We start from the raw sequence: 15,770 nt of genomic DNA on the forward strand, positions 1-15,770 counted from the left end.
GGAGAAGGGATTTTAAAATTGCTTGAAAGAAAAGCACATATGTGTATTTTTTTTATCTCTGCATAACTATAAAGTTTAATAAAAAAGACATACTCCAGAGAATCAATTAGTTTCTTGGGGTCAACAGGAGGGGGATAGACTACTTCATCGATATGCTTGCGATTGCAGTATGCGTAAGCTGTTGATACATGCATGAACACTTCCAGATTCTTCATCTGCTGTGCAAGGAGAATAAGCTGCCGTGTAGCAATCACATTTAGCTGAACCGCATCTCTGGAAACAAAAGCACACAATAAATATCTAGTCATGACTGAAAGATTGTATTATTTACTGTGACACCCAAAGAATCTTTTCCTATTTTTAAAAGAGAGATGCATGGAAAATTTTCCACATTTTCTATAAGTGTGTGTGTATGTATAAGAGTATACATGTGTATGTACATATATGCATGTATGTGTGTTATAACATGTTAAATATATTAAAAATTATATAAAGAATAATCAAATTACTTTGAACTATTTGCAATTAAATTAATTTATCCCATAAAATTTCATAACTTATGTTTCATTTTCTTTAAGTTTTCATCAGAACATTTCTTCCCATTTATCTTTTATAGTCATAGGATAAAGATAAACTCTGTTCTTCAACTTTTTTTTGTATTATTTCACAAAGGTTTTTCAATATTCCTTATATGCTTCAAACTTGTCAATCTTAACTAGATGATTACATTACATTACGTTAATGTAGCACAATGTGTTTAACCATTCCCTTTTTGGTTGTTATTGTTCAATTGTCTCAGTTACGTCCAATTCTTTGTGATCTCTTTTGGGATTTTCTTGGCAAAGATACTGGAGTGGTTTGCCATTTCCTTCTCCAACTCATCTTACATCAGATGAGGAAACTGAGGCAAACAGGATGAAGTGACTTGCTAAGTTCATACAATTATAAGTGTCTGAGGCCAAGATATGAACTCAGGATGATGAGTCTCCCTGACTCCAGGTCTGGTGCTCTATGTATTGCACCACCTACCTGCTGATTATTCCTTTACTAATGGACATTTCATTTACTTCTAAATTGTTTTGTTTTGCAATTATAAATACAGCTATAAACATCTTGGAAGAAAAAGTTCTTTAAATAAAAACCCAAACTTTCAAGATATATTCCCAGCAAGAGAATATATTCCCAATATATTCCCTGGATCAAAGAATACTGATTATTTCTATACTCTCTACTCTGTGCTTACAGATCTCCCTGTAAAAAGAGTACATGTTTGCCACCAGGAATGAGAAGGAAAAAGGGTCAGTGGAAAAAAATTGAAAGGCCTTGAGTTCAAGTGACAGTTCTACCTCTCACTCTCTATTTGACCTTGGGCAAGTAGTTTACCCTTTCTGTGTCTCAGAAAGATAACTCATCTATAAAATGAGAGTCTGTTTTAGCTAGAAGACTATGATGCTATTAATTCAAAACTCTGATCAACACAGTATGTACCTAGTCAATCTGTATAGAAATATTTGTAGTAGTAAGTGTATTCATATATCAATCAATTAACAAAAATTTATTAAGAATTCACTACATGCCAATCTTTTCTCCAGTAACAGAGGAGCCATTAGATTTAAATTCTAACATCCTATTTCCCAATGTGATACAAGAGGAAGTAGAAATGGCACTAAGGCAAATAAAGTTGTATGTGTGTTCATCCTTCATTGCCGAAGAAGACCATGCCATCAGACAAATAATGACATGACTTGCACTTGACTTTGTTTTGAGTGAGGGAGGGCTGTGCAGGTCACCAGCCTCACTTCTCCTCCAGAGCCATCTTAATTCAGTGACCCGATATTCATCAGGATGACTGGAGATGACTCAGGATGAGGCAACTGGGGCTAAGTGACTTGCCCAAGGTCACACAGCTAGTGAGTATCAAGTGTCTGAGGTGAGATTTGAACTCAGGTCCTCCTGACTCCTGCACTGGTGCTCTACCCACTGCACCACCTAGCTGCCCTAAAGCAAACAGTCATAAAAGGAACCAATGAACTAGATAAAGTATACACAAAGGAGGTCCATGCTGGGGAGACACCATTTAAGGGTACGCATAAAGTATATAAAAAGAAGGGAGGACACCAAAAGCGTATCACTAAAAAGGGGACATGAGGAAATATGTACCATTGATCTGTCTACCACTAGCGTGTCTTTTCCTAACCCTACAAAATTAAGCCATGTTATATCTATATCTACACAGCATTGTTTCCGATGCTACTTTGTAGTTAACTATTTTGTATTTACTCGTTTGCGCTTATTTTCTTTGTATTTGTTCTACGCATACTTATACAGGTATTTGCTATCTCCCCGCTGGAACGTAAACTCCCCGGGAGTAGAAATATTTCACGCTTTGTATTTGTAGCCCCAATAAATCCTTGCTAATTGATTCACCGATTGTATGAAATTCTGGTTATCGTTCAATAAAATTACTAGATCTTGTCCTGTTCCATAATCCAGGGTAGTGTACCAGTGCCCAGCTCTCAGCCCCTTGAGGTAAAAGTCAGATATCCACATGATGAATATCACACAGAAAGTAAGAATTTCACTGATATGACTATCACTCTCCACAACAGGGAGAGGAGTACAGTGTCCTTTCCCCCTCCTTTGTGCACTGTTAAAAGAAAAATGGACTCAGAGTGGAACACATGGGTATGAGTCCTTGCTCTGCCACTGACCAGTTGTGTGGCCTTTGATGATCCACTTTACCTCTTATAAACCTCAATGTCTTCATCTATAAAATGGTGGTAACATTTGAATCTTAAAATTTACCTTACAGGAACTATGGGGATCAAATGGGAATTCTAAGTGACTTGTAAGTGACATGGCCCTATCATAAAAAAAATAGGAAAGGAAAAAGGAATCAGCAGTAATAAAAGCAGAGATTTCTTCCTTAGAAGTGGATGTCTTGCTTTCCCTTGCACTTTTCCTACTTTTACTTTTATCCTTCCAGATGAGATTACTTTGAAAAAGTTTATCTACCTACTGCAAAACCAAGTTAACAACCATTTCTTAAATGTTTCCTATGTGCCAAGCACTGTACTAATGGCACAAATATAAATACAAACAGAAAGACAGACAGTCTAGGCCTCAAGAAGATTATATTCTAATGGGGAAAGCTGACAAAGGGGGAGGAGGGAACACTGAGGCAGAGACATCATCAGACAGTCCAGAGAGTCAGGAGTGGATTTTGGAAAGGCATAATGCCTGGCTGGGACATTTTCTTTAAAATGGAGATTGTTCTGGGAGGAATCAGTCAGTAAGAGGAAGGGGGCTTCTGGCAGCAAAGGTCTGTCCAACGTGAGAAATTCAGAGTGAAGTGAACTTGTTTATTACCTGATCAGTTCAGTTAAGGGATTTTCATCACAAAGGCCAGCGTCCTTAAATTTTTTCTTTCAATAGTGGTATGCCAAACAAATGTTTTGTACTGAATTCACAATAGAAAATCTGACCAGAGATCAAGGCACTACTCTGACTGGACACTGGCCAGGGCTTGCTTCTGTTGTGTGGAAGCTTTGTGGTGACAATATGCAGTATAATAAGACTTTATAAAAACAAACAAAACAAGCCTTTAAAAATAAAGGGTATCCCATATGACTGAAACTAGTTTATCATCTTTTGCAAATTCTTGTAGAAATGTCTGTTTTGTTTAGATGTATCATGTGTAGGAAGGGTATTGAACTTGGGACTCCATAGAGACTAGGAATTTGTCATTCCAAAAACTTATTGGCAAACTGTTGAAGTAACATTTTAACGAGGTGGGTTTTTTCCTTGTCATCTTAGGAAGAGGCAACATTACAAGTAATTTTTATAAAAAATCTACACTAATTGGATTTCTAATAATAATGGATATTTTAAAAATCCAATTCCAACTCCCCCAAAGCCCTGCCAAAAGCAACTGCTAGTTTTCCTGAAGAAATCTTCCAATTAAAATCAAGAAGGCGCTGCTTTAAAAAGTCATTGTGAGAAATGTGTGGCCTGGAATATTGACCATGATCTTCATAGACATGCGATGGAGTAGAAAGACAAAGTGTCTCAATAATCATCTGGAAAGAGGGAGAAGTACACAGTGAAAAGCTTACAGTGTGAGGACAGAGTGGATTACTGGAAAGAATAAAGAACTAACAGAAAATATTATCCTAAATTTTTCTACCAACTTTCCCACAGCTTTTCTTTCCTCTCCCCCTCACTTTACTTCCCCTCTAAAATAGAGGGTAAAGCTTTAATCTTGGTAAAAAACTGTTTTTTAGTAAAACATAGTTTTTCAGCATCTTTAAACTGAAGAAAAGGAAGAAAAAAAAGGAAATTATTTTGAAAACATCAGGACACTGAAAACCACACACAGCATCCGGACAAATATTGCATACAATTTCAACACGCTTTGAATAAAAAAAGTAGGCTACATTCAACAAAATTTATCTTTTAGCTTGCAGCAAATGGTTTTAAAAACAAATTACTAAAATTAAGAATTCATAGAAATATAGAGACTTACCTTAAATTTTCATTAAATCTGACAGTGGCTGCGCAGTGGAAGATGATGTTCGTAGAACCTAAGATGATCTCTTGGTCTTCTTCACTAAGGGCCAGTTTCGGTTGTGTGAGTTCACTGCTGATTGCTATGATTTTTTGTCTAAATTGTGGATTTTCATCTCTCAATCTGTCAAAAAGCTATAAAAGAATAAAAAGGAAAATAGGGTTAAAAATGTCCTATTTTAAGAATGTTTTTGCAGAGAAAAGATGCAAGAAAGAACCTCCAAAGATCTTATGATATAATTAAGCAAATCTGAGTAGTACTGACTTACAAGAAATGGACTTAAAAACCAAAGGTAAAATATATCAAAAGCTGAAAAAAAAAAAAGCTACCATCACAGAAAATCATTGGGACTACCTGATATAATCTGGTGCATTTTTAAAAATCAATATGAAAAGGAAATAAACTTGAATGAACTCTTTTTTTGTCTCTATATTGGCCAGTCATTTTCTAACAACTCATCCACCACCTCTGTCTTTCTCCCTCTCTGTCTTTGATTTATACTAGATTTGCCAGCTGGTTGCTACCAAGATCTACAGCCTCTAAGGAAAACACTTTCATATTCCTGGCTAATGTGACCCTGAGACCTGTTGCACAAATTCTTCCTCCTTACCACTTGCTATCAGTTATCTTCTTAAAACACTGGTCTCACCATATCAACCCCATACTCAATATTCAATGGTTTCCTATCACCTCCAGGATGAAATATAAAATCTTCTTTTGGGCATTCAAAGTTCTTCAATACCTGCTTTCTCTCACTCCCACCACCACCCTTGTAGTCTTCTTACACCTTACACCCCACGCTACATACCTAGATCACATAATACTGACTTCTGCTGCCGTTCTTTAAACAAGAGTCCATTCTCCAGACTCTAGGAATACACGAATACAACACACACACACACACACACACACACACACACACACACACACACACTCCCTCCCTCCCTCCCTCCCTCCCGTGCCTACACTGATCTCCCTCCTCATCTCTGCCTTTTGGTTTCTTGCAAGTCCCAGCAAACATCCTCCCTTTACAGAAAGCCTTCCCCAAGTCCTTCTTAATACAGCTTCCCTTCTGTTCTGTCCTATATCGGGTTTGCTTATACACAGTTATTTGCATGTTGTCTCCCCCGACTTCCATGAGATTGTGAGCTACTTAAAAGCAAGGATGTATTTCCCCTTTCTTTGTAACCCCAGAGCAGGCACCAAATACATCTTTCCTGACTATAAGATTTGAAGTCCCACCTGCCATACCTCATCCGTCCCATTGCCCTACTTCCTAGGGATTGGCAACAATTCTGAGTCTTCTGCTACCTCCCTGCCACATCTACTGGTTCCCCTTTCCCCTCCTCAAAGCTCAGTCAAGAGCTCAATCTTCTCTCTTCAAAACACTCCTAAGCACCTAACTATGTGCAAGAAAGTATATACTTTAAACTCAAGTATACAATGAATTCTCAATGATTCAATGATCACTTCCACATGAAGGATGTGAATATCCATAGAGAATCTGGAACTGTAAGAGGTCTCAGAGATCATCGTATTTAATCTCCTCATTTCACATGAGACAAAAATACCTTCAGCTCCAGTTTCTCATTGGCTCTAGGTTTTCAAGTTCCAAATGACTGTCAAACATTGTATTTTGAATATTGCACCATTACTTCAAATATATATCCCCAAATATCCTTTTTTCTACTTAACTGGCTTCTCTTCAAGGAAGATGTAGCATTTGAGCTAGGACTTGAAGGAAAGGTAGAATTTCAATAGACGTGCTGGGGAAGGGAATTCCAGGTAAAAGAAACAGCATGAACAAGTAGGCAGGTAGGAAAGTAGGAGTTATGACTGTGGAATTATCTTTCACACCACCCCCAAATGATTTTCACATGAGTTTTCACGAACCATTGAATTTAGCAGACACTTTTTCTTTCCATGAATGTATTTCCATTCAGTCAGCACTCAACCCAATTAAAAAAAAAAAACATTTGGATTCTAAGTATTCCTACCTAATGATGGCTACAAAATAATGAACAGTTAAAATTTGATTCAAAAACAAAATGGTTCATACTGGTTAAGTGCCTACTTCTCTAGGTTCTAGTACAGGTTCCTCAACAAAAATAGGAAAGCCAAGAGTTGGGAGGTAACAGGAAATCTAAAGTCTAAATTTAGTAGCAAACCTAGACGTCAATCTTTCACTTGTAGAACAAAGATGTATCTTTGTTTTAACAAGTTATAAATATTAAGATTGAGGCACATCTAGTAATTAACATAGCTGAGGAAGGAAAACATCTCAGCTTGTTGTGGGTTATGACCTAAAATGGTCATAAAGTCAAACTATCCTAGAATAATCTGAGAAAATACAAAGTGTCCCAAAGTGTCTTATAGTTCTAAGCTATTAGCAAGGGTCCCAAACTACTGCCCAAGAGATAAATCTGGCCAGCTAGCTGCTTTTATGCAGCCTGGAAGAGAAAAATGGTTTTTAACATTTTTCAATACAATAAAACTTTATTTTAAAATGTTAAAACCATTCTTAGCTCTGGACTGTATGTTTGCAGGACTGCAAACTGTAGTTTGTCAATCAGTATATTAAAGTTTGAAACTGTACACTTTTGGAACACCCCATACAATAAAGGGATTTTTCATAACTACTCTGCTGTCCTTTTCTCCCAGTTCTGGAAAGAGTTCTACTGTTACTAATAAGGAAGCTGAAAATGAGGGGCTAAATTATAAGGCACAAACCCCTAGTATTCTCGTAATTCTAGCCAATGAAAGCAAAAAATCATACTTTTAAAATCAAAATGGCAATGATGAGTAATGATCATCCCATCCCTGGGAAAATCACTTTTCCCTGTGCTTTGATTTCTTTAACTGTAAAATGAAAAGACTGAACTAGATTAACCTCTCAAGTTCATTTTACCAATCCTACCCTAACCTCTCTGCTGACCTTCTGTCTTGCATTTCCAGCTACCTTTCAAACATCTCAAACTGGATGTCCACCAGAAATACTAAGTATTTCTACCGGAAAATTAGAATTATTTTAATAAGAAGAATATATTATTTTAATATTGATAATAATAAAAATAATATAAATATTAAACATGTCCAAAATGGAACTCATTTTCTTTCCCCTTAAATCCACCCTCTCTCCAAATTTCCCTATTGTTAAAGGCCCCACAATTCTCCCAGGCTTACAACCTAGGAGTCATCCTTGACTCCTCACTGTCTCTCACCTCTCATATCCAATCTTGTTGCCAAAGCTTCTCAATTTCACTTTCTTAACATCTCCTGAGTAAGCAACTTTCTTTCCTCTGACACTGCCACTACTCTGTTGTCATTACCTCAGTCTGGACTAGTAGTAGCAACAGCCTGCTGTTGAGGTCTGCTTACCTTAAGTCTTTCTCCACTCCAATCTATCCTCCATTTGGCTGCCAATGTAATTTTCCTAAAGCTCAAGTCTGATCATGTCACTCCCCGCCCCCCAAAAAAATAAACCAAATTCCAGTGGCTTCTTATCACTTCCATGATCAAATACAAAATCCCAACCTAGCCCCAACAAACACACACCTTTCTAGCCTTCTTTCATCTTCCTCTCCAACACACACTCTTCAGTTCAGGGACACTGAACTCCTGGCTGCTCCATGAACAAGCCACTCCATCTCATGACTTCGGGCATTTTCTCTGGTAGCGTCCCCCATCAGCAATGTTCTCCCCCTCATCTTTGCCTCCTGGCTTCCCTGGCTTCCTTTCAGTTCTTTAGTCCCGACTAAAAAATTCCATCTTCTAAAGGAAGTCTTTCCCAAGCCTAATTCTACTGCTTTCTCCCTTTTAATTATTTTATTTTATCTGGTATATACTATTACAGATTTGTTTCTTACTGTCTTCCCCTTTAGTCTGTGAAGTCCTTGAAGGCAGGACTGTCTTTGTGCCTCTTTGTTTTATCTCCAAGGTTCCACAGTGCCAGGCACAGAGTAAGAACTTAATAAAATGCTTTAGCTCTAAAATTAAACCTCACCTACTTCAGTCATCATTCTTCCTGTTGATATCACAAACTCAAAGAAATCATCTTTGCTTCATTCCTCTTTCTCACTTCTTAAAGCTGTAATTCAAGCCTCAATTATATACTACCAGATCACCTAAACTGCCTCTCCAAGTCTCTTTGCCAACAGTCCACCAATTCATTCTGCACACTGCCTGAATCTTAAAATACTGGTTTTATATTGTCTACTCATTCGCTCAAAAGATTCTAATGCCTCTCCATAATCCACAAGCTAGAGTCAAATCTGCTTCCTAGCATTCAAGGCGTTCTACATTCTGCTCCCTTCATCAACATTACTTCTTACTCCTCCCCATCACAAACCTACCACTCCATTTCACAGTGATCTGTTCCGATTTTTTCTCTTAAACATAACAAGCTTATTACTCCAACACCCTGACACTAGTTTCTAACACTAGTTCCTTCCTAAATGAAATGTTTCTTCCATATATCTGATCAACTGCTACATACTCTGTGAAGCCTATGGTGACCAATACTCCAACCAAATCATATTTTCTTCCTCCAAAACCCAAACTAAAAGAGCTGGGCCCTTAGAAATCTTCTAGTTTAAGTCCACCCCCACTCCCTATCCTATTGATGGGGAAACCTGATATATAGAGGCATTAATTTAATGTGCCCAAGGCCACATAACTACTTAACAGTCGAGCCAAGTACGGTCCAGTACAAGACTGCCAAGCTCCTGCATTTGAGGCATTCAAATCTCAAAAGAGAAAAAGAATTCAGAATATGTAACTCTTGTTTTGCAGATAAGAAAACTAAGGTCCAGAGAAATAATGAAAATTTGTAATTTACAGTAAATGAAAGAGCTAGACCCAGGTATTTTGACAGCTTGTAATTTATGTGACAACAATTTCCTAAGTACCTACAACATTCAAGGTACTCATGATTTTAAAAAAAAGGTAGTCTTTTCAAGGAGCTCCCTTATTAGGCAGAGAACTAATACAGGGTTCTGTGTATGATATGGACAAACTAGGAAGCATAATAAAAGAAAATAAAGTTATATTATAATATTAGTATATAACAAATTCAAAAGAAAGACATAGACAAATCTTTCTTTGTATTAACTACCCAAGAGGTCAATCTTTAATAGTGAAAGAGGACTTCAAGGTCCTCAGATATCTACTAGAAGACTCAATCTGCTAAAAGTAGAGCACCTAATACAATTGTTAGTAAGTGAAGAATTTATTCTCTCTCAGCAAGAACAGAGAAGCTCTATTAGGAATTTAATTCTGAAAAAGAAAGAAGCAGCTGAGCACATGGAAGCAATTAGAAAAAAATGACCACATCATACTAGAGTTCATAAAAGCCAAGAAAAGAAACACTAGGCATAAGTGTGTTAGAGTATAAAAAGAAAATATATTCTGTGAAACTAAGGACTTGGAGCTAACTCAAAGATAAATCTCTAAAAGTTTAACAGACCATATAATACAGAACAAACTAACAAGGAAGAAAAGAGAAAGGCATCTAAAGAAACTGGTATGACTATACAGGAAGACTGGAGACTTTAAGATTAAAAAAATAATAAAAGTTTACATAGCATATTAGTTTAAAAATACTTTCCTCAAAGTAACCTTTACAGCAACTCTATGATATAGACCATAATTTTAAAGAACATGTTTAAAGGAGGAAGGGTAATATAAAGTTCAAATGGACTAAGTTTTGTAAATTATAGTACTGGCTAAAATATTAATCAATATCAAAACTGAAAATGTATTGTATAAGTTGATTTTAAATATGAGAATTGAGATTCAAAAGCATTTTAGAAAATTACATGATAATGAAGACAATTACACATTTATCTGAAATCTTTTCTGCTCATCAAGCAAATGGTAATTTTAAAAACTGAATTCAATGTTCTTTCACATTTCAGATAGTGGGTGTAATTAAAGGAAGGACAAGCATTTTCTGTTTCAGTGAAGTTATTAATGAAGTATTTAATGAAGTCATGATATATATACGCTATTACTAAAACTATGTAAATGAAGACAAGACTGAACAGCAAAGTATGGGGGTGGGGCAGAGAACCTTCCATGTTCAGGTCCCCGTCACCTCTGGGGTTGTAAGTGCTCTGACTGAACTGAACTGAACTCTAACTGAAGCTAAATTCGTTTGTGCTGAAACTTTTTTTAACTTAAAATTCTTCAAAAATATCTTAGCAAATAGAGAACAGGAAGTATAATAAAACCTTTTTCTCACTAAAAGCACTATCATTATAAACTACATAAAGGACCGCAGACAAGACACTGTTCTATCAGTGTTTATTTCCTCTGACATAACTGTTTTCTGCTGTCCCTCTTTCCCACTGTCAGGGGTTGTGTTTGTCCATCCCACATCCAGTTCTGTTCTTTTCCATTCCCCTCCCTCTGTCTTTTTATTTCTTTTGTGTTCTTTCTTGTCTCCTAGCTCTTATCTTTCTGAGACTTCTCAGTTTAGGAACTAATGAGACTTTAACACCTCTCACCAATGATAACACCTTTCTTCTGATCTGTCTTCTGACCCATCACTTCATGTCTTCCGTAATCTTTGTGGGATTTCTTGAATATTTTCAGTGCTGCTCATAGTAGCTTAAATATTTTTTTCTGCTTTCTAGTTCTTCAATGTTCCCCAGGGTTGAGATTCCAGACATCTGACTACTTAAAAATTAAGGTATTACTACACACTTCTGAAGAGTGACTGCTTATGGAATTGGGATCAATAACCATTATAAAAAAAGATGTGAAACATACTTCTAAACAAAAGGAATATACAGTAACTGACAATGCTTACTATGTATAAAGTAGTGACTCCAAAGACATATTATAATGTTTTACTATTCTTCAAAATACTTATATTCCATAAATTTTAAAAAGCGCTTAACACTTTTTTTAAAATTATCTTCAGTGCTTAGAAGTGGACATCTTTCCCAAACAAAATTTACTAACTTTACAAAAAATACAATAGTGATTAACAATTTTTCTACTTCTCAGCACATTTGCAATATTTTAGTGATATCCCACACAGTTACAACACACTAAAAGGTTTCTAGGGTTCTGGCAAGTTGCATCAAGATCTTTCTCCAGTATACAAAGAAACATTTTATGGGCTATGTATTACGTCATATGTATTTTCTACTGGTCATTCTCTAGACTTACCTTGCCACTAATCACCTCCTCCACTCGCTCCTGAGGGGTCTGGCCAGCTTTCTGCCTCACTAACACGTACACTGAATTCACCTTAGGACAAGACCGAAGTAACTTTTCGAGAAGCACCTTGCCCAGGAAGCCTGTGACGCCTGTGAGAAGGACATTCTTTCCTTCATAGTATTCTGGAATTGAAACCATTCTGTCCCTAGGGAAAATAAAGTAAGCTCTCATAAGTAAAATGATATTGCTCAGAACTTATCCAAATAACAAAACCCTTATGTTCAAACAAAATAAGAGAATCTCATATACTTCAAGGTGGAAATGTGGAAGGAGTCCTGGTTTCATCGAAATTCTGCTCTAAGACTTCGAGTGGGAAAAAAAGACCCTCTATCTCCTGGGGTACTCCATTCCACTTCTGGAATATTTTAATTATTTAGAATTTTTTTTCTATAATGTTGAAAGCCCTCCTGAGACAACTTCCACCTACTTTCTGAGGCCAAGCAGAAAAATTCTAATTTCTCTTCCTCATAATAACCCTTCAAAAACTTGGAAGACACATAGTAGGTGTTAAGTAAATGTTTACTGACAACTATTATGGCTCCCTTAAGTCTTCTCTTCATTGGGCTAAATATTCTCACATCCTTCAAATCCTCAAAAGGGAAGCCCAACAGCAGGGGAAGACAGCTGGATTTCAAGTCAGAGGACCTGGATTCAAAGTTGCTTCTGCCAACAATTTAAGACAATTCACTTGCCCTAACTGGGGCCAAATTTCTTCAAATGGAAATGAGGAAATTGGGCCAGATAAATGCCAAAGTCTCTTCTAATTCCATATCTGTGATGCTATGTTCCTGAAGGTTTTTACTGTCCTGGCACGCATCCCTTAGATTTTCTCCAGTTTATCAATGTCCTACTAGTCTTTACGCTCCATGATGGCAAGGACTATAAAGGTTTTCTCTACAACTATCTTGCATCTTGCAGTAGTTTCTTAATATTTCCCTTTTTAAGTTAACAAAGGATGCTTTCTAATAGGATTTTAGGGAGTTTTCCAAAGAGCTCCAACCTGTCTTTTCATTAAAATAAAATTCTTTGGTTGTAGGCCAAATCCAATTGTTATGAACACTAAAGGGGATCCAAATGTTTTCATTGTTTTGTCTATTTTTGATATTTCAAATGGAATGCTGTCACATAAACAATAAAAATCTGCTTTCTAAAAGATTATTTAAAACTCCAGGTCAAGTTATATGCATGGAGAAATTCTATTAAATATTTTTAAAAAATAATAGTATCTATGCTACAATTATTTTTAAAGCTGAGAAAACACTAAGAAATAATTTTTATGTGATGAATGTTGCCTTAATAACTAAAACATGGAAAAATAAAGAATCACAAAGGAGTTATCACTTATCAGTTCAATCATTTAGAATTAAATTATAGCAAAAACATAACAATAATACCCAAAAAATTATACACTATGACCAGGATAGATTTCTATGAGAGAATGTAAGAATCTTTCAATATAGTTATGTGTGCATATGAATTAAAACCTAACAATATTATTATGCCACAGGATCAGAAACACAGAGCTGACAGGGACCTCAGCGGTCATTTAATCCAATACCCTCATCTTCAGAAAACTGAAGCCAAGACTGGTTAAGTGATTTGCTCCAGCTCACATAGTGAGCTACAGAGCTGAGATTTGAACCCTAAGTCCTGTGTCTCTAAAATACAACACTTCAAAAATAAACACAAATTCAAACACACAACTGACCCCGACTTCATTTTGGCCCCCTTCAAACAGGAAGGACAAACAACAACAACTCTTCAAATACAGCATACTCAAATATACAAGGCTCATTTTTACAGAAAATCCTAAAAATCACAGGCAAAGAAGGGCTTTTTCTTAATACGGCGAAAAAGTACATATCTAAAACAAAACCAAAAAAAACCATTAGAAGCTGTTTCTTTTTTTCTTTTATTTATTTAAGTTTTCAACATTCATTTCCACAAAATTTTGAGTTCCAAACTTTCTCCCCATCTCTCCCTTCCCCCCACCCCAAAATGCTTTGCATTCTGATTATCCCTTCCCCCAGTCTGCCTTCCCTTCTAACACCCCTCCCTTCCTTTATCCCCATCTCTCTCTCTCTTGTCCTGTAGGGCAAGATAAATTTTTATACTCCATTACCTGTATTTCTTATTTCCCAGTTGCATGCAAAAACAATTCTCAACATTTGTTGTTAAAATTTTGAGTTCCAACTTCTCTTCCTTCCTCCCTTCCCACTCATCCTCACTGAGAGGGCAAGCAATTCAATATAAGTTATATATGTGCAGCTTTGCAAATGACTTCCATAATACTCATGATGTGCAAGACTAACTATATTTCCCTCCATTTTATCCTGCCCCCCATTTCTTCTATTCTTTTTTGACCTTGTCCCTCCCCAAGAGTGTTTACTTCTAACTGCTCCCTCCTTCCATTTGCCCTCCCTTCCATCATCCTCCCACCCCATTTATCCCCTTCTCCCCTACTTTCCTGTAGTGTAAGATAGGTTTTCATACCAAATCGAATGTGCATATTATTCCTTCCTTAACTCAAATGTGATGAGAGTAAGCTTCACTTTTTCCCTCTCACCTCCCCTGGTTTCCCCTCCATTGGAAAAGCTTTTTCTTGCGTAAGCTTCACTTTTTCCCTCTCACCTCCCCTGGTTTCCCCTCCATTGGAAAAGCTTTTTCTTGCCTCCTTTTTGAGAGATGATTTGTCCCATCCCATTTCTCCCTTTCTCCTCCCAATATATTCCTCTCTCATCCCTTAATTTTATTTTTTTAGATACGATCCTTTCCTATTCAACTCACTCTGTGCTCTGTCTGTGTATGTGTATGTATAATCCCTCCAACTACCCAGATACTGAGAAAAGTTTCAAGAGTTACAAATATTATCTTTCCATGTAAAAATGTAAACAGTTCAACTTTAGAAAGTCCCTTATGATTTCTCTTTCCTTTTTACCTTTTCATGCTTCTCTTGATTCTTGTGTTTGAAAGTCAAATTTTCTTTTCAGCTCTGGTCTTTTCATCAAGAATGCTTGAAAATCCTCTATTTCATTGAAAGACCATTATTTCCCCTGAAGTATCATACTCAGTTTTGCTGGGTAGGTGATTCTTGGTTTTAATCCTAGTCCCTTTGATTTCTGGAATATCCTATTCCATGCCCTTCTATCCCTTAATGTAGAAGATGCTAGATCTTATGTTATCCTTATTGTATTTCCATAGTACTCAAATTGTTTCTTTCTAGCTGACTGCAATATTTTCTCCTTGACCTGGGGACTCTGGAATTTGGCCACAATGTTCCTAAGAGTTTCTCTTTTGGGATCTCTTTCAGGAAGTGATCAGTAGATTCTTTCAATATTTATTTTGCCCTCTGGTTCTAGAATATCAGGGCTGTTTCCTTTGATAATTTCACGAATGATGATGTCTAGGCACTTTTTTGATCATGACTTTCAAGAATTCCCATAATTTTTAAATTGTCTCTCCCTGATCTATTTTCCAGGTCAGTTGTTTTTCCAATGAGATATTTTCACATTATCTTCCATTTTTTCATTTTTTTTTGGTTTTGTTTTGTAATTTCTTGGTTTCTCATAAAGTCATTAGCTTTTATCTATTCCATTCTAATTTTTAAAGAACTGTTTTCTTCAGTGAGCTTTTGAACATTCTTTTCCATTTGGCCAATTCTGCTTTTTAAAGCCTTCTCCTCCTCATTGGCTTTTTGGACCTCTTTTGCCAACTGAGTTAGCCTATCTTTAAAGGTGTTATTTTCTTCAGCACTTTTTGGGTCTTCTTCAGCAAGCTGTTGACTCGCTTTTCATGATTTTCTTGCATTGTTCTCATTGCTCTTCCCAATTTTTCCTGCACCTCTCGTACTTGATTTTCAAAATCCTTTTTGAGCTCTTCCATGGCCTGAGACTATTGCATATTTATTTTGGATGTTTGGGATGCAGAAGCCTTGACTTTTATGCTTTCCCTGATGGTAAGCATTGTTCTTCCTCTT

The 15,770-nt window shown here is 36.5% G+C and overlaps 1 protein-coding gene across 5 annotated transcripts in view; it reads right to left on the reverse strand.

The window, feature by feature from the left end:
• FAR1 (fatty acyl-CoA reductase 1) overlaps positions 1-15,770 on the reverse strand; it is a 96,519-nt gene that overhangs the window by 33,201 nt on the left and 47,548 nt on the right. For all 5 annotated transcript variants that reach the window (XM_072619371.1, XM_072619368.1, XM_072619369.1 and 2 more), the window contains exons 2-4: positions 11,744-11,939; positions 4,526-4,701; positions 94-273 (exon numbers count right to left, since the gene is read on the reverse strand). In XM_072619371.1, coding sequence (XP_072475472.1) covers positions 94-273; positions 4,526-4,701; positions 11,744-11,932 — 545 coding nt within the window. In that variant the 5' untranslated portion in view covers positions 11,933-11,939. The remainder of the gene's footprint in view (positions 1-93; positions 274-4,525; positions 4,702-11,743; positions 11,940-15,770) is intronic.

This window comes from Notamacropus eugenii, chromosome 6, assembly GCF_028372415.1.
Source record: "Notamacropus eugenii isolate mMacEug1 chromosome 6, mMacEug1.pri_v2, whole genome shotgun sequence".
Classification (NCBI taxonomy): Eukaryota; Metazoa; Chordata; class Mammalia; order Diprotodontia; family Macropodidae; genus Notamacropus; species Notamacropus eugenii.